Source organism: Corvus hawaiiensis, chromosome 23 (genome assembly GCF_020740725.1).
Source record: "Corvus hawaiiensis isolate bCorHaw1 chromosome 23, bCorHaw1.pri.cur, whole genome shotgun sequence".
Taxonomy (NCBI): Eukaryota; Metazoa; Chordata; class Aves; order Passeriformes; family Corvidae; genus Corvus; species Corvus hawaiiensis.
Window position 1 is genome coordinate 5,472,015 of NC_063235.1, and position 17,667 is coordinate 5,489,681.

Sequence of the window (17,667 nt, forward strand, 5' to 3'; positions counted from 1 at the left end):
GGAGGGAGGGTTCCTTTTAGCTCCCTGGGGAGTGCAGGGGGACGAGGGAGATGGGGGAGGGAGAGGGAGATGTGGGAAGGAGAGGGGAGAGGTGGGAAGAAGGAAGGAGATGAAGGAGGGAGAAGGAGATGTGGGAAGGAAAGAGATGAATGGAGAGGGGAGATTTGGAAAGGAGAGGAAATGTGGGAAGGAGAGGGGAGATGTGGGAGGGAGAGGGGGATGAGGAAAGGGAAAAATGAAGGGAAAGTGAAGGGGAAGGGAAGGGAAGAGGAAAGGGAAGGGAAGAGGAAAAAGGAAAGGAAAGGAAGGAAAGGAAAGGAAAGGAAAGGAAAGGAAAGGAAAGGAAAGGAAAGGAAAGGAAAGGAAAGGAAAGGAAAGAAAGGAAAGGAAAGGAAAGGAAAGGAAAGGAAAGGAAAGGAAAGGAAAGAAAGGAAAGGAAAGGAAAGGAAAGGAAAGAAAGGAAGGGAAGGAAAGGGAAAGGGAAAGGGAAGGAAAGGAAAGGAAAGGAAAGGAAAGGGAAAGGGAAAGGGAAAGGGAAGGGAAGGGAAGGGAAGGAAGGGAAGGGAAGGGAAGGGAAGGGAAAGGAGGGAAGGAAAGGAAGGGAAGGGAAGGGAAAGGGAAAGGGAAAGGAAGATATGGGAAGCAGAGCCCATCACCCCACACGTGATGTCTCAGGTTGTTAGTTGGGTTTGCAGCAGGATATTCCCAGCTGTAAATGTAGGAATGGAAATGGGATTGGATGAAATTTCCTAGGCTGTTGCGCAGGCGCGGTCAAGGACCAGCCGTGCTTGCAGCTCATGGAAAATTCAGTCTGGGAAGGGAAACGGGAGGAAAAGGGGATTGGAACCGTGTGGCTTCTGCCAGAAAGGGACAAATTGGGTGCAATCAAGGTCCCCTGCCAGGAGGCTGTTCCCTCCTCCATCCTTTCCATCCTCCCTCAGGTGCTGCCTGGTAAAGGGACAAAAAATGCTGGATCTCACGTGGGAGGGTTCCTGGTGGATGGGTTTTTTTGGGAACTGTGGAGGAAGAGTCAGTCCCTTCCATCGAATCACTTGGGCTCAGTCAAAATGTTTCTGGCCACGAATCACCAAGTGGGTCTGTGATACTTCTGTGCGTGAAAAAACGTGTTCCACGTGGAATGGAACCCCTGTGATGGGAGTGCTGCACAGCCAGGGCTGTCCTTGGAGAATCCAGAGGGAATGGTGATGCCTTTTCCTGGTCTTAAAATCAAGAGTCAAACACGGTTAGAAGGGGAAAAGGGATTTTACCTTGGGATTTATTGTAAGGATCCTGAGGTGCGCACGTCCAGGTCATATGCACTGAGATGCACCCTGAGTTGATCTCTGTGTCTCCTCCTCAACATTGGGTATAACGTTACAGGCTTTACTAATTAGCAGATCTATCAAAGATTCCCCAGTGATTATGAGAGTTTCTGTGAGAGGTTCAAGTGAGCCCCCCTCCCCAAGGAGCCTTCCCCTGGATGGTTCTATCTGAGTTTACAGAATGTGTTCTGGAGAGGACCTTGGGCTCTGGGGCACACTGATCCCTGGCTACGAAGCTTCCAAAATGCTTAAGTCTCTCAGCTTGACAAACAAGTCCAAGAATGCAGGCAAAAAGCACCAGGAATACACAAGTCGTAAAAAAGTATAACAGGGGTATAAAGAAAAGGCAAAAATCTTCATGGCATCAATGGATTTCCCACCCAGAGTCTGTGGTGGTGAACAGGGGAATGGGGTAAAACAAACAGCGCGTTCCCATCCTCCAGCCCCCAGCACAGCCCCATCCCCACTCCCTGAGCTCCCCTCTCCTTCCCTCCACAGCCGTGGGCCTCTCCAGCTGCCCCGAGCCGCCGGTTCCTGGGAATGGGCTGAAGATCGGGGAGCGTTACCTGGTGAACGACGTGGTGTCCTTCCAGTGCGAGCCGGGCTACGCCCTGCAGGTACCAACGCTGCCAGAAGGATTTCTGCTCTTCTGTATTCCCTGTATTCTTCACACATCGATTTGGACCTCTGTTATTGTACCCCTGGCGAGGCCCAAGACTTTTCCCTCCCTTTTCCCGAGGCAGAAAGACAAAACACATTCCAGAGCTCCAGGCTGGGGGTCCAAGGCTCCTGTCCTGTCTTGGTTCTTCCAAGGCTGGAACCAGCTCTTCGAGACACGAAGTTTAGTCCCTATCTGAGGGGGGAGGGTTCAGAGAGGGTCGAATTACCTCACCATTTATGTCTCTAACTGGGGATTTTTGTCAGTTACGCTAATTCACTAAATGTATAAAACTGTACTCACCCCATGCAGGGTTGGGCATTTTGTGGATATTTTTCCATATCTTCCCTTGGAAGCCTCCAATAAAGACCAGCCTTTATGCTACCTCCCATACTAACATGATCTCCAAAGCGTGTCGTTGCATTTCCAGGTCCTTCAAGGCATCACTTTGTCTGGCACCCCGGATGGGACAGGGACCTGGGAGCATCCCTCTGGATCAGATCCACCTTACAAGGAATTCTTTCCTGCCAGGACAGGGACAGGCTCCTCACCTTGTTTTCTATCCACTCCCAAACTCCCTGTCTTGTTTTCCATCCCTGCAGGGCCACTCCCACATCTCCTGCATGCCGGGCACGGTGCGCCGCTGGAATTACCCTCCGCCGCTCTGCATCGGTAGGACTCGACTTCTTTCTACCTGGCTGATATTTACAACACTTCCCACCCAAAAAAAAAAAACCCAAACAAGGATAAAGAGCTGATTTAGAGAAATTCAGGTTGGTTCTGCAAGTGTGAGAGAGTGTGGGAAAAAAATCTCCATTTGTTGCCAGGGAAATTGCACCTGGGAAGTCCCCGCGGGCTGCCTGGAGTGCTTTGTTTTGGATGTTTGAGATGTGGCTATAGCACAAAATGTGAAACACAGAATTATCCCCCTCAACACAAAATCGTTCAAAAGGGAAAACCTAAATTTTCCTGGTGCTGGGAGCAGGTTGGTTTTATGGGTTGAGGATTTTTTTTCCCATCTTTACTGTGGGGTTTATTTTTGTGGAATGTATCTGATACCGCTACAGCTGCTGCTTTCACTGGGGCCTGCTGTCTCCCAGGATCCCAACTTGCTCTCCCCACTCTGGTGTCCGGCAGGTGACCACAGGTCACTTGTCCAGATCCTCAGATCTGCTCAGATGTTCAGGCCTGGAAAGGACTGGACATTCCATTTTCCCTGTGGAAGATCCCGAGGAGAAGAGCCCCAGAGATGAAGGGAACTTGCTGGAGGTTTTTTTTTTTTTTTATTTGCAGCCATTTGCTTTTAGCAAATGTGGATGTTTAATATTCATATTGCACATTTTGCAGCTCTCAGAGAGACATTTATGCATTTAATAGCTTTAGTTAACAGTTATTTCGGGCTCCTGCTGTTCCAGCTTACATCATTTGGCTTTAAAGTAATTATAAGAGCCAACAGTTCTTTTATCTGATGATCTGCAGGCCAGGAATAAATAGAGGGACATTTCCAGGAGAATGACTGAGCTGAAGGACCCATCCCCTTTGAGTGGAAGCAGAAGCCCTTGGGCTCAGCTGGGAGATCCCAGCATGGAGGAGGATCCCAAAAGCTGGGAAAACACAAGTTTGCTTCTTTGAATCAGCACCAGCCTCCCAGTCCAGCAGGGTTTTGGCTGCTTGAGCTGGGCCTGTCTTTTCACATCCCTGGAAAAGGTCAGGCAGCTGCAGAGGGGCAGAAATACATCTGCAGCCAGCAGTGACCGTCACCTTTGTGGGTGTGGCAGTCCTGGGGCTCTCTGTCCTGTGTCCCAACCCTGTCCAGAGCCTCTGCTCCCAGCACAGTTCGCAGCTGTGCTGATTTTCTCCTGGTCTACTTCCTCCAGCTGCTGGGCTTCTCAATAATTCAGAAGCACTTCTATTAAAGAGCCATTAGGAGGAAAAAGAAAGAGAAATCTTCTGGGAGAAAGCTCGTTAGGAGCGAGTAGGGCGTAATGAGATACCGGACAAAGAGCCTGTGCCTCGCTGTCACAGCGCGTTAGGAGAACACCTGGCTGGGCTCTGCTGGGTGGTGCTGCTGGGAGCAGGTGGAGGTCATCCAGATGAGCACAAGAAGGTGCTGTCAGTGTTGAAATTTCATGTGATGCCTTTGGTAAACGTATTTTTAGGCTGCCATGGCTTCAGTCAGCGAGGAAACACTCTGTGCTGTATTTATCAGTGATGGATGGATTCATTGATTGATTGATTGATTGCCCAGAGATCGGCATGTGGGGCAGGTAGCAGGGAAAAGAAGAAGCTGTAACTGGAGTCAGAATAGTGATGCCTTTTCCTGGTCTTAAAATCAAGAGTCAAACACGGTTAGAAGGGGAAAAGGGATTTTACCTTGGGATTTATTTTAAGGACCCTTAGGTGCACACATCCAGGTCATATGCATCGAGATGCACCCTGCCAAATATGCCCCAAAAGATCTGGTATCTCATTATAGGTGTTACTAATTAGCAGATCTATCAAAGATTCCCCAAGGAGAGGCTCGAGTGAGCCCCCCTCCCCAAGGAGCCTTCCCCTGGATGGTTCTATCTGAGTTTACAGAATGTGTTCTGGAGAGGACCTTGGGCTCTGGGGCACACTGATCCCTGGCTACGAAGCTTCTAAAATGTTGAGTCTCTCAGCTTGACAAACAAGGCCAAGAATGGAGGCAAAAAGCACTGAGAATACAGGAGTTGTAAAAAGGTATAACGGGTATAAAAGAAAAGGCAGAAAATCTTCATGGCATCCATAGTAACACTCAGCTTCTTCGCAGTTGTCGGGAAAATTAATCCACAAACACCAGAGGTTTATGTCCAAAAAGGAGACAGAGGAGCCCTGGTACCTTATTTGAATAAAGGGAGAGGCCATGGGGCATTTCCCTGGTGTCTCTCAGGTTGCTGGAGGGCACAGCCTCCTTTTATCCCAATTTCCCGGCCGCATTTCCCTCTCTCTTTCCCATTGGCTGAGGTACTTGAGAGGTACAGACTCCCCAGATTGCCTAATACAGACCCCCTTCCTAAAGTGTACCCCCCACCATCTCTTTTCCTTGTGTCTCTGTTCCTTTTCTCTAAATCCAGGGATTTAGCACATCCTTGGGTGAGTAACAGTCTGTGTCAATCAGTGGAATTCATGTGGAATTTATGGTTCCTCCCCTTGTTTCTTTCCCCTCTCAGTACCTGGTTTTACCTACCAGCAGACCCACAGTTTGTTTGTAAAGACACCTCCCTCTCATTCCTTTCACAGTCCTTTCTGAGCTGCCTGAGGTTTCCAGCAGGTGCTGGTGCCTGATTTGATGCAGTGTCTGTGGGCAGAGCAGGGTTTCCATCCCCTCTCTCACTGCTCAGATCTGGCTCTCTCTCTGTGATGGCCCAGACTGGATCCCTGGGCCCAGCCTTTCATCTCCAAAGGGCAGGAGAAAGGCTCATCCATTCCTGGCGTGGCCATGCAGTGCCTGGAAACTTGGTGCTGGTTCCTTTTTCTCAGCTGAGTTTTTAATTCCTTGATTTCCCGTGGCCCACATCCAGGGAGACCCCTCAGAGATCCTGGAAGGGATCCTGTAACTGGATCCTGACCATTAACCCCGTTGGTTTTCCAGCCCAGTGTGGAGGAACAGCAGAGGAGATGGAAGGAGTGCTCCTGAGCCCAGGCTTCCCAGGGAATTACCCCAGCAACCTGGACTGCACGTGGAGGATACTGCTGCCAGTGGGGTTTGGTGAGAGAGCTGGGTTTTGTGTTCTGTCGCAGAGAGGGGGTGAAAAATGAGAGAATCCCAGACTGCTTTGGGGTGGGAAGAACCTTAAAGATCATCTCATTCCATTCCTGCCGGGGGAAACTATCCCAGGGTGCTCCCAGCCCCATCCAGCGTGGCCTGGGACACTCCCAGGGATCCAGGGGCAGCCACAGCTTGTCTGGGCACCCTGTGCCAGGGCCTCCCCGCCCTCACAGGGAGCAATTCCTTCCTAATCTCCACTCCAAAGCTCCTTCCTGTCAGTTTGAAGCCACCCTGTGCCCTCAGGACAGTTACAGTCCTGCTGAGTGCCCAGGCTGTCCCGGGATCTGCGGGTGGGCAGTGCTGGGGCTGGGGCTGGAGCTGGGGCTGGGGCTGGAGCTGGGGCTGGGGTTGGGGCTGGGGTTGGAGCTGGGGCTGGGGTTGGGGCTGGAGCTGGGGCTGGGGTTGGGGTTGGGGTTGGGGCTGGAGCTGGGGCTGGGGTTGGAGCTGGAGCTGGAGCTGGGGCTGGGGTTGGGGTTGGGGTTGGAGCTGGGGTTGGGGTTGGGGTTGGAGCTGGGGTTGGGGCTGGAGCTGGAGCTGGGGTTGGGGCTGGAGCTGGGGCTGGGGTTGGAGCTGGAGCTGGGGCTGGGGTTGGGGTTGGAGCTGGGGCTGGGGCTGGAGCTGGAGCTGGGGTTGGGGTTGGGGCTGGAGCTGAGGCTGGGGCTGGAGCTGGGGCTGGGGCTGGGGTTGGGGTTGGGGTTGGAGCTGGGGCTGGGGCTGGAGCTGGGGCTGGGGTTGGGGTTGGAGCTGGGGCTGGGGTTGGGGCTGGGGTTGGGGTTGGAGCTGGAGCTGGGGTTGGGGCTGGGGTTGGAGCTGGGGCTGGGGTTGGAGCTGGAGCTGGGGCTGGGGTTGGGGTTGGAGCTGGGGCTGGGGCTGGAGCTGGAGCTGGGGCTGGGGTTGGGGTTGGAGCTGGAGCTGGAGCTGGGGCTGGGGCTGGGGTTGGAGCTGGAGCTGGAGCTGGAGCTGGGGCTGGGGTTGGAGCTGGGGCTGGGGTTGGGGTTGGGGCTGGAGCTGGGGTTGGGGCTGGGGCTGGGGTTGGGGCTGGGGCTGGGGTTGGGGCTGGGGCTGGAGCTGGGGTTGGGGTTGGGGCTGGAGCTGGGGTTGGGGCTGGGGTTGGGGCTGGAGCTGGGGTTGGGGCTGGGGTTGGAGCTGGGGCTGGGATTGGGGTTGGAGCTGGGGCTGGGGCTGGAGCTGGAGCTGGGGTTGGGGTTGGGGCTGGAGCTGGGGCTGGGGCTGGAGCTGGAGCTGGGGTTGGGGTTGGAGCTGGGGCTGGGGTTGGGGCTGGGGTTGGGGTTGGAGCTGGAGCTGGGGTTGGGGCTGGGGTTGGGGTTGGAGCTGGGGCTGGGGTTGGGGCTGGGGCTGGGGTTGGGGTTGGAGCTGGAGCTGGGGCTGGGGTTGGGGTTGGAGCTGGGGCTGGGGCTGGAGCTGGAGCTGGAGCTGGGGTTGGGGCTGGAGCTGGGGCTGGGGCTGGAGCTGGAGCTGGAGCTGGGGCTGGGGTTGGAGCTGGGGTTGGGGTTGGGGTTGGAGCTGGGGTTGGGGTTGGGGTTGGAGCTGGGGTTGGGGCTGGAGCTGGAGCTGGGGTTGGGGCTGGGGCTGGGGTTGGAGCTGGAGCTGGGGCTGGGGTTGGGGTTGGAGCTGGGGCTGGGGCTGGAGCTGGAGCTGGGGTTGGGGTTGGGGCTGGAGCTGAGGCTGGGGCTGGAGCTGGGGCTGGGGCTGGGGTTGGGGTTGGGGTTGGAGCTGGAGCTGGGGCTGGAGCTGGGGTTGGGGTTGGGGCTGGAGCTGGGGTTGGGGCTGGAGCTGGGGCTGGAGCTGGGGTTGGGGCTGGAGCTGGAGCTGGGGTTGGAGCTGGGGTTGGGGCTGGAGCTGGAGCTGGGGTTGGGGCTGGAGCTGGGGTTGGGGCTGGAGCTGGGGTTGGGGCTGAGGTTGGGGTTGGGGCTGGGGCTGGGGTTGGGGCTGGAGCTGGGGCTGGGGTTGGGGCTGGAGCTGGGGCTGGGGTTGGGGCTGGAGCTGGGGTTGGAGCTGGGGTTGGGGTTGGGGCTGGAGCTGGGGTTGGGGTTGGGGCTGGAGCTGGGGCTGGGGTTGGGGCTGGGGCTGGGGTTGGGGTTGGGGTTGGGGTTGGAGCTGGAGCTGGGGCTGGAGCTGGGGTTGGGGTTGGGGCTGGAGCTGGGCCTGGGGTTGGGGCTGGAGCTGGGGCTGGGGTTGGGGCTGGAGCTGGGGCTGGGGTTGGGGTTGGAGCTGGGGCTGGGGTTGGAGCTGGAGCTGGAGCTGGGGTTGGGGCTGGAGCTGAGGTTGGGGCTGGAGCTGGAGCTGGGGCTGGGCCTGGGGTTGGGGCTGGAGCTGGGGCTGGGGTTGGGGCTGGAGCTGGGGCTGGGGTTGGGGCTGGAGCTGAGGTTGGGGCTGGAGCTGGAGCTGGGGCTGGGCCTGGGGTTGGGGTTGGAGCTGGGGCTGGAGCTGGGGCTGGAGCTGGGCCTGGGGTTGGGGTTGGAGCTGGAGCTGGGGCTGGGGTTGAGGCTGGAGCTGGGGTTGGGGTTGGAGCTGGGGTTGGGGTTGGAGCTGGGGGTGGGGCTGGGGTTGGAGCTGGGGTTGGGGTTGGAGCTGGAGCTGGGGCTGGGGCTGGGGTTGGAGTTGGGGTTGGAGCTGGGGCTGGGGTTGGGGCTGGGGCTGGGGCTGGGGTTGGTGTTGGTGCAAAGCTCAGGTGCAGTTTTAGAGCCAAACTCCTCCTTCCCGCTCTCCAGGTGCCCACATCCAGTTCCTGAACTTCTCCACGGAGCCCAACCACGACTTTGTGGAGATCCGGAACGGGCCCTACGACACCAGCAGCGTCATCGGGCGCTTCAGCGGCGCCGAGCTGCCCGGCTCCCTGCTGTCCACCTCCCACGAAACCACCGTGTACTTCCACAGCGACCACTCCCAGAACAAGCCGGGCTTCAAGCTGGAATACCAAGGTAGGGAGGGACAATCCTGCCCTCGGGGGGGTGGGAGGGAGTCACAGCTTTTGGGCTTTGTGTTAATTGCATGAGGGTGTAATCCAAGTAAGTGGAAAGGTGTTACAGGAAGGCCGTGCTTCATCCTGGCAGCTGGGATCTGTTCCCCCCAGCTCAAGGAACAAATGTTCCCGGAGTGCCCCGTGACGGTGGAATGCCTTGGAATTAATCCCAGCCAGGGTCACCTCGAGCAAAGCTCGTGGGCAAGGGGAAGAGCCCTTGGAGTTTGCTTTGGAATGTTGGAGCTGCTTTTCCCTCCCAGCTGAAGTTCGGGCACATCCTGAGCTCAGCCTGGTGCAGGGTTGGGTAAATAATGAAGCAGCCAAAGAATAGAACAGGGCTGGCTCGGAGAGCTGGGCTGGAAGGAGAGGAAGAAGTTGTTAAAATACAGTTTCAATCCTCAGTTTTGGGGGTGATGGGGAATGGAGATGCCTTCTTATCCAGCTGGAATCCTTGGGCAGCTCCCCTGTTCTGAACATGAATTTTTGGCCCAGCTCTGCCTTCCTGGCTTTGGAAACCTTTTGGTTTTCCCTGCCCGCCTGTCCTGGGCACGTGGGAATTCAGAGGGTGAAAGGAGAGAAATAAGTTTTTAGAACAAAGAGTTTTGCTCTCAGTTTTGGGCATGATGGGGGATGGAGGTGCTTTTCCCCCAGCTGGAATCGTGGGGCAGCTCCCCTATTTTGAACATGAATTTTTGGCTCTGCTTGACCCCCAGCTCTGCCTCCACAAATTCCCTGAAAACCTTTTGGCCTTCCCTGCCCTCCTGTCCTGGGCACGTGGGAATTCAAAGGGACAAAGGATGCCAAAGGCAGCTCGTGGATTTCACCCTGAACACAACCAGGGAGCAACTGGGAGCTGAGTGGTCTGGGAAGGAGATCCAGGGAGTGGGAAGGAGGGAGTGTGTCCCTCCAGCAGGAAGAGCCTCTGCTCGTGCTCCATTCAGAGGATGCCAGGTGGAACGTGGTCACCAGCTGACTCCCATCCCTCGTCAGGGCTGGCCACTTTGGGTTGGAAAACGAGGCAGATTTCCCAGTTGGAAGTGGAGTGTGGGGTGACTCCATTCCGAGGCAGTGGGATGGGGATAGGCCTGGAGCTCGTGGGTCCCCTCAGCCCCCAGGCAGGTTCATCAAGGTTTATTTCCTTCCATTCATTTGTTGTGTGAGGAGGAAGGAGCCGAGCACGTGGTGGGTGAACTGCTTGCTGTGAGGGAGCACAGAATCCCAGGATCCGTGAGGCTGGAAAAGCTCTCCAAGGTCACCGAGCCCAACCTGTGGCCAATCCCAGAGCACTGAGTGCCACGTCCAGTCCTTCCTTGGAATGAGGACTCCAAACCTCCCTGGGCAGCCCCTTCCAACCCTTTCCATGCAGAAATTCCTCCCGATGTCCAACCTGCCCCTCCCCTGGCACAGCTTGAGGCCGTTTCCCCTTATCCTGTCACTTTTTCCTGGGAAACGAAGTATAAAGCATTCCCTTTGTGTTTTCCTAGCCTACGAGCTGCAGGAATGCCCTGACCCGGAGCCTTTTGCTAACGGAGTGGTGAGAGGAGCCGGCTACAACGTTGGCCAGTCCATCTCCTTCGAGTGCCTGCCCGGCTACCACCTGATCGGCCACCCCGTGCTCACCTGCCAGCACGGCACCAACAGGAACTGGGACCACCCCCCTGCCCAGGTGTGAAGGTACGGCCTGGGCTCACCTGGGCACGGGAATTCAGCTCCTTGGCTTGGAATGGGGCTGGAAGTGGCTCTGGGAGCAAAGGCGTGGCTGGGAATGGGCACTTGGAGTGAAGGCTTGGCCCTGAGGTGTTGAAGTGTGGTCTCCGTGAGGTGTTTTGGTGAATATTTGGGGCAGTTCAGAACCAAAGGGCGTCTTCTGAGGGGAATTTGGCTCTTGGGATGTGGGTGAGGACACTCTCTGTCTCCCAGCTCCCATGCTGGAGCTGTTATTTCAGCGTGACGCAGCCCAGGGTCCTCGGAGTGATAATTCCTCGCTGCTTTATTCCCTCAACAACATCCAGCTTCCATGAATTTAGCTCTGATAAATAAAAACAGTCCCTGGTGAAAGGACCTCGCAGCTCTGAGGACTCTCAGGGTGTCCCTGCCTGCTCTCCTTCGTGTGGCATCTCCAGAATGTTCCAGGTGGGAGGTCCTCAGGAACCTTCCATGGTGTCCTTTCTGAAAACCACGCTGCTTCTGCAGGCTGGATTTACATTCCAGGCATCCAAACTCATCCAGATTCTCTTTTCCAACCCCCTCATGGCTGTTTCAGCCTTTCACCCCTTGGGCTGGTGGCCGGAATTCTGTGGGATTTACTCCAGAAAGGTTTCAGATGAACCTTTAAGAAGTGCAGAGCTGCTTATTGAAGATTTCCCAGCCCATTTCCCGGGAGCACTGACCTTTATCCCAGCACTGGCTCGGCAGGAGCTGGAGAAGGAGGAGGAGAGGTGATATTTTCCCTCTTCTAAGTCCTTGAACCCCAGAGAACACAAAGCACAAAGAGCTGAATCTTCAGCTGCTCTTTCAGTGACCCCAACAGGGTCAGGGGAGCCTGTCCTGTGCCCAGCTGGATGCTGGGGATACTGGGGGATACTGGGAGCAAGATTAAACCCTCACCTCCCTCAGGCATCGGCTCTGCCAGCTGCAAACACCCTGTTCTGCCCTGGTTTTGTATTTTTAAGAGGCTTTCTGGCCCTGCAAAAAAGCAGAGGGGTGAGGGCTGGGAAGGTTTTGGCCCATTTGCTGCTGGTCTCTGAGCACATCCGGGCTCTTCCTGCTGCTAAAGGAATGCAGGACTTACCTTTTCCTGCCTTTTTTTTCCAAAATTGTCCATTTTTGCCTGGCAGCAGGCAGGGAGGACGCGCTGCCTTAGGCTAAACCCCTCACCTCGCCCTCGAAGGTCAGCGCTGAAAGCTCCTTTAATTAAAAGAGAAGCTGTAATTCCGAAATCAAGGCACAGGGGCCCGGCTTTTCCAGCTTTCCAGGGAGTTTTCCCTGGAATCAGCAGCCTGGCTGCTGCTGGGCAGGGCAGGGAGGGACTTGGCCCCTCAGGATTTTTGGGGTTTGGTGTGTAGGGTTAAATAAACACACCGGGGAGCAGAGCCAGCCTGGGGAGAGCTGGAGCTTGGCTCCAACCTCGCACCTGGATCAGCAGGGAGGGATGGGAGGGATTTATGGAGCTGCTCCTGCACAGGAAGGATGGGTTTGGCTCTTAACCCCGAATTAATGAGAGGGAGACCACGGAATTGTGGAGGCCGGAAAAGATCTTTAAGATCATGGAGCCCAGCCATCAACCAGCACCACACAAGTGCCACATCCACACGTTTTTGGGATATTTGCAGGGATTGTGACTCCACCACTGCTCTGGGCAGCCCCTTCCCATGGAAGGATGGGGTCGGTGCAGCTCGTGGGCTTTAGGACAGGGTGACCCTTACCCCACCCAGCACTCACAGCTGCTGCAGGCGGCCAGGACCATGCTGCCAGCATTCCCATTCCAGCATTCCCATTCCCGTGCCAGGCAGCTCCAGATGTTGATGCTTGCACACAAAACTCCGAACCCTGGGGCCCTGCTGCATCCTGAGCTCATCCCTGGGCTGGGCCTAATTGCCTCGTTTAGTCTGCAAGTTCATTTGGAGCTGGAGGAGGCCTCCTGCAGCGGGACTGTCACTGGGATTGATGACCTGCATGCTGCTGCCACCCCAATCCTCATTTCCCTGCCAGCTGCTCCAGGATCCAGGGCATGGATTTGCTCCTGGGGTGATCCCATCCCAAACTCTGATTGCCATGGCAGCTGGAGGAGCTCAGGGATTCTCAGTGGGAGTGAGAGAGGAGTTTCTGTGCACACCTGGCTGGCACAGCTGGATAAAATCCACATCTGAAGAACTCCATAATTTTACCATCGTGCAATCAAGCTGAAAATGCCCAGTTTTTTCCACGTTTTCCAGCCCAGTTTTTGCCACAGAGTTTTTCAAACCAGTTTGGTTTTGGTTTTTTTTCCACTGAGATTTTCAGCCCAGATTTTCCACAAAGTTTTCCAGCCCAGTTTCTCCCAGGAAGTTTTTCAACCCAGTTTATTTCCATGAAGAAATGTGGGATGTGCTTGTGGCAGAGAGGAATTATTCAAGGCGAGTTAGGGCAAGATCTAGATCTTCCTGTGTCCAGAATTGTTACCTTCGTATCCCCAAAACAAAAGGAATAAAACTGGGATACAAGGATATTTAAGGGCATATGGAATAAAACTGGGATATAAGGATATTTAAGGGCATATGGAATAAAACTGGGATATAAGGATATTTAAGGAGATATGGAATAAAACTGGGATACAAGGATATTTAAGGGGTATTTCCCCACTGGGTTTGTGTTTCTCTCTGATCCCCTGCAGTGCCTTGTGGGGGCAATGTCACCGCCCAGAATGGGACAGTTTATTCTCCCGGCTTCCCCAACCAGTACCCGAATTCCCAGGATTGCACCTGGCTCCTGACAGTGCCTGTGGGATATGGGATCCACCTGAACTTCACCCTGCTGCAGACAGAGCCCTACAACGACTTCATCACCGTCTGGTGGGTACAGAGGGTCGGGAATCACTCCGAGGGCTCATTTTGGGGAGATAACTCCTGGCTTTTAAACAGCAGCAGCTGGGAATGGGACCCCTGGGATCTTCCCCTGGAAGCTTCTTGGTTTGTTTGGAGAAGGGAAGAGAAATGATGATTTTTTTTTCAAGCTTTGTTTTAAAATGAATAAATAAAACTATTATTTATGCATAGTAACGGAGATCATCGGCTTCAGGCAGCCAGGGGAGCTCGCAAAGCTGCTCTGATTAAAGAGTTTGTGACCAAATTTTGAGCTCGTAGCACTCAATGTCTGACCTTCCGAATATCCCCGAGTCTGCTGGGCAAACAGGGAGTGGAATTCCTTTGGGAAACGGCTCCTAATTCCTCAATTTCTGAGGGTAAAAGTGAAATTTGTGGCTGTCATTATCCACTGGGTGAGCACTGAGAGCCTTGCGGGGGTTAAACTGGAGCAGAGAGAGGGATTGGGGCTGTGAAATGTGGATGTGGGAACAGGAGGATAAGGAAGGGAGGAGTCCCTGGGCGTGCAGGGCAGGAGGAGGTGGAGTTCCTACGGTGAAATCCATGGAATAATGTCCTTTTTTTTTGTGTGTTTGGCATTAGGGATGGGCCCCAGCAAACAGCCCCTCAGCTGGGGGTGTTCACAGGGAACTCAGCCAAGAAATCAGCCCAGAGCTCCTCCAACCAGGTGCTGCTGAGGTTCCACAGCGACGCCGCTAACGGAGGCATCTTCGCCATTTATTTCTATGGTCGGTATTGCAGCGTTCCTGGGATGGGGGAAATGTTGGGAAGAGCAGGGAATAGTTCTGGGAAAATGAAAAAAAATACCCTTTGACCCCTAGTTTTCCACAGTTTTTCAGCCCATTTTTTTCCACAAAGTTTTCCAGCCCAGTTTATTTCCGTGAAGTTTTCCAACCTGTTTTTTTCCCACACGATTTATCAGCCCAGTTTTTTCCATTAATTTTTCCGGCCCAATTTTTTTCCAGGAAGTTTTACAACCCAGGTTTTCCACAAAGTTTTCCAGACCAGTTTTTTCCAGGAAGTTTTCCAGCCCAATTTTTTTCCATGAAATTTTCCAGCCCAGTTTTTTTCCACAGAGTTTTCCAGCCCAATTTTTTTCCATGAAATTTTCCAGCCCATTTTTTTTCCACAGAGTTTTCTAACCCGTTTTTTTCCACAAAGTTTTTCAGCCCAGTTATTTCCAGGACGTTTTCCAGCCCAGTTTTTGCCACCGAATTTTTCAAACCAGGCTTTTTTTCCCACAAATTTTCCAGGCTAGAGATTGAAGCTGGATTCCGTGACCAGCACCCATGACACCCCTACACCTGTCCTGAGGCGATGCCTGTAAATCCCCTCCTCATCCTTATGGATAAATCCACTTTATTTACCTAAAACTCTGCTTCCCCTCAGTATTCCTGGAAGTTTTCCCTTTCCAGTGCTCTGCTGAACCAGCTGGATCACGGTGGCCTGTTTTAAATGGCAACAGCTTCATTCCTCAGGGGAGGAAAAGCATTCCTGCAAATCCCTGGATTACTCGGGGATTCCTTGGTGTGAGGGCAGCTCAGGCTGGAGAAATCTGGGATATTACATGGAATTGAGAGCATTTAAATCGGATTAACCGAGGAGTTCCTGCGGCGGCGCCGGGATTTTGGGAAGTGGCTCCTGAATCCAGGGATGTGCAGCCGCAGCCCTGCAGGAATTCCATGGGGAACCTGTGCAGGATCCCTCAGGAACCTCTGCAGGCTCCCAAGGGCTGAATTTAGGGAAGATTGATATTCCCAGAGCATGGAAGTTACGGAAAAAAATGATGGTTTGGGAGGTTTGGCTCAGAATTGAGCAGGGTGGGGGCAGTGGAGTGAGCGCTGCTTTTGTGGTGGGAATTAAAGACCCTCCCTGCTGTGGGTGGAATCCATCAGCCATTCCCTAATCCTGGCAGTGCCCTGTGCTGGTGTGGGAAGTCTGGGATTGGTCCTGGATGGAATCAGGGCAGTTTAATGTCACTTGGAACCTGTTTTCCAGCTGGGCACTCCGATTAAATCTCATTTCTACAATGCCAGGCTGGTGTGGGTGGGATAAATCCCATCCCATTCCAGCCCTTTCCATGGGCAGGGACATCTCCCACTATTCCAGGAGCCCTCTAGTCCCATTTACTGGTGTTTTCCTCCCCTCCTTGCACTCCCAGGATACAGAAGCCACCTCCAGCCCATTCCCAGCGCCTGCAAAAATCCCATATTTCCCTCACACCTTTTGGAAAAAAATGATCCTGCCCCGTTTTACAAAGGAAGGAATCAGGGCAAGGCAACCACAGAGCATCTCCTCCTCTAAAAAATGTATTTCAACTTTTGCCACAGAGTTTTTCAGCCCAGGTTTTCCATGGAGTTTTCCAGCCCAGTTTTTTTTTTCCCCCAAAATATTCCAGCCCAGTTTTTTTCACCAACTTTTTCAGGCCAGTTTTTTTCCATGGAGTTTTCCAGCCTAGTTTTCCAGCTTAGAGATTGAAGCTGGATTCCGTGATCAATTCCATGATTCCCAATCCTCATCTGGGCTGCTCTGCCGTGCTGGGAAGAGGTGGAGGTGGCAGGAATGAATATCCAGTGGCCACTGGAGCTGCAGGATCTGGGATTAAAAGGCTGAGCTGGATTTCAGGGGGAGCAGGGCCTGTCCAGGAGCAGGAGCAGGGAGGGCTGAGCAAAGAGCAGGGAATGTCTGGCATGAATATCCATGGAATTCCTGGTGCCATGGATCCTGTTGAACCTGCTCAGGGCTCTGCTGGGCTGATTTTTGGGATTTTCTTCTCCTGAGCGCTGCTTTTGTTCTGCTCAGGGGGAGCTGAGCTCTAATTTTGGGGGAAAATTCACCAAAACTATATTAAAATATCTCTTTTTTTATATAAAAAAATAATTTCTGCCCCTCAACTCCATTTATCTCCCCATTTATCCTTGCGGTAGCCCTGAAAAATAGCAGCTTTTGGGGCAAAAAATGCCAATTTTGTCCCATTTCACCTTCCCTGAGCACTGACTTGGACCTTGCTCAGGGCACTCTGTGAATTCCAAAGCTCCTGCAGGATTTGCAGCTGGAAATATTCTCACTCCTGGAATTCTTTGTGGAAGAAATCACTAATTCCAAGTTGAAAACAAAATAAAAATCGGTGAGTTTTGAATCCCTGTCCCAGGGAGGGAATTCCCTGAATAATTCTTTTTATTTATGAGGAGCCTGAGACTTTTCCTTCCTGGGTGGGCGCCTGAATTCCTCAGAGGACACCGAGATCCTTCCTCAGCATCCCAGAAAGTGCTGGTGACATTCCCAAAGGGAAAACACTGTCCAGGAATGCCCAAAATCTTCTTGTTGGGGTGGAAGAAACATCAGGATTCAAATTCCTGCCTCCATCTCTGTAGGATTTGTGGGGGGAAAGGCCCGGGTGGAGTTTGCCAATTCCTGCTCCTCATGGAGAGGGAGGAATTTCCTCATGGAAAGGGAGCAATTTTCCTTACGGAGAGGGAGGAATTTCCTTGTGGAGAAGGAGGAATTTTCCTCATGGAGAGGGAGCAATTTCCTTTGCAGAGAGGGAGGAATTTCCTTGTGGAGAGGGAGGAATTTTCCTTGCAGTGAGGGAGGAATTTCCTTGTGGAGAGGGAGGAATTTTCCTTGCAGTGAGGGAGGAATTTCCTCGTGGAAAGGGAGGAATTTCCTTGTGGAGAAGGAGGAATTTCCTCATGGAGAGGGAAGATTTTCCTCATGGAGGGGGAGGAATTTCCTCATGGAAAGGGAGCAATTTTCCTCGTGGAGAAGGAGGAATTTCCTTGTGGAGAAGGAGGAATTTTCCTTCTCCTTGGGGAGAGGGAGGAATTTCCCTCATGGAGAGGGAGGAATTTCCTTTGCAGAAAGGGAGGAATTTCCTCGTGGAAAGGGAGGAATTTACGTCGTGGAGAGGGAGGAATTTCCTCATGGAGAGGAAGAATTTTCCTTGTTGAGAAGGAGGAATTTTCCTCATGGAGAGGGAGGAATTTTCCTTCTCCTTGTGGAGAGGGAGGAATTTCCTTGTGGAGAGGGAAGAATTTCCTCATCGAGAGGGAGGAATTTCCTCATGGAGAAGGAGGAATTTCCTCGTGGAGAGGGAGGAATTTTCTTTGCAGAGAGGGAGGATTTTCGTCATGGACAGGGAGGATTTTCCTCATGGAGAGGGAGGAATTTCCTCATGGAGAGGGAGGAATTTCCTCATGGAGAGGGAGGAATTTCCTCATGGAGAAGGAAGAATTTCCTTGTAGAGAGGGAGGAATTTCCTCATGGAGAAGGAGGACTTTCCTCATGGAGAGCGAGGAATTCCCCTGATTCCACTGTGCTGCTCTTCCCTTGCT

At 53.6% G+C, this 17,667-nt stretch overlaps 1 protein-coding gene across 1 annotated transcript in view; it reads left to right on the top strand.

Annotated features, from left to right (window-relative positions):
• The window catches only part of CSMD2 (CUB and Sushi multiple domains 2), a 350,279-nt gene that overhangs the window by 280,299 nt on the left and 52,313 nt on the right, over positions 1–17,667 (top strand). The window contains 8 exon segments of the mRNA XM_048326964.1: positions 1,821–1,939; positions 2,583–2,652; positions 5,594–5,710; positions 8,503–8,712; positions 10,238–10,407; positions 10,409–10,427; positions 13,126–13,303; positions 13,916–14,061. Coding sequence (XP_048182921.1) covers positions 1,821–1,939; positions 2,583–2,652; positions 5,594–5,710; positions 8,503–8,712; positions 10,238–10,407; positions 10,409–10,427; positions 13,126–13,303; positions 13,916–14,061 — 1,029 coding nt within the window.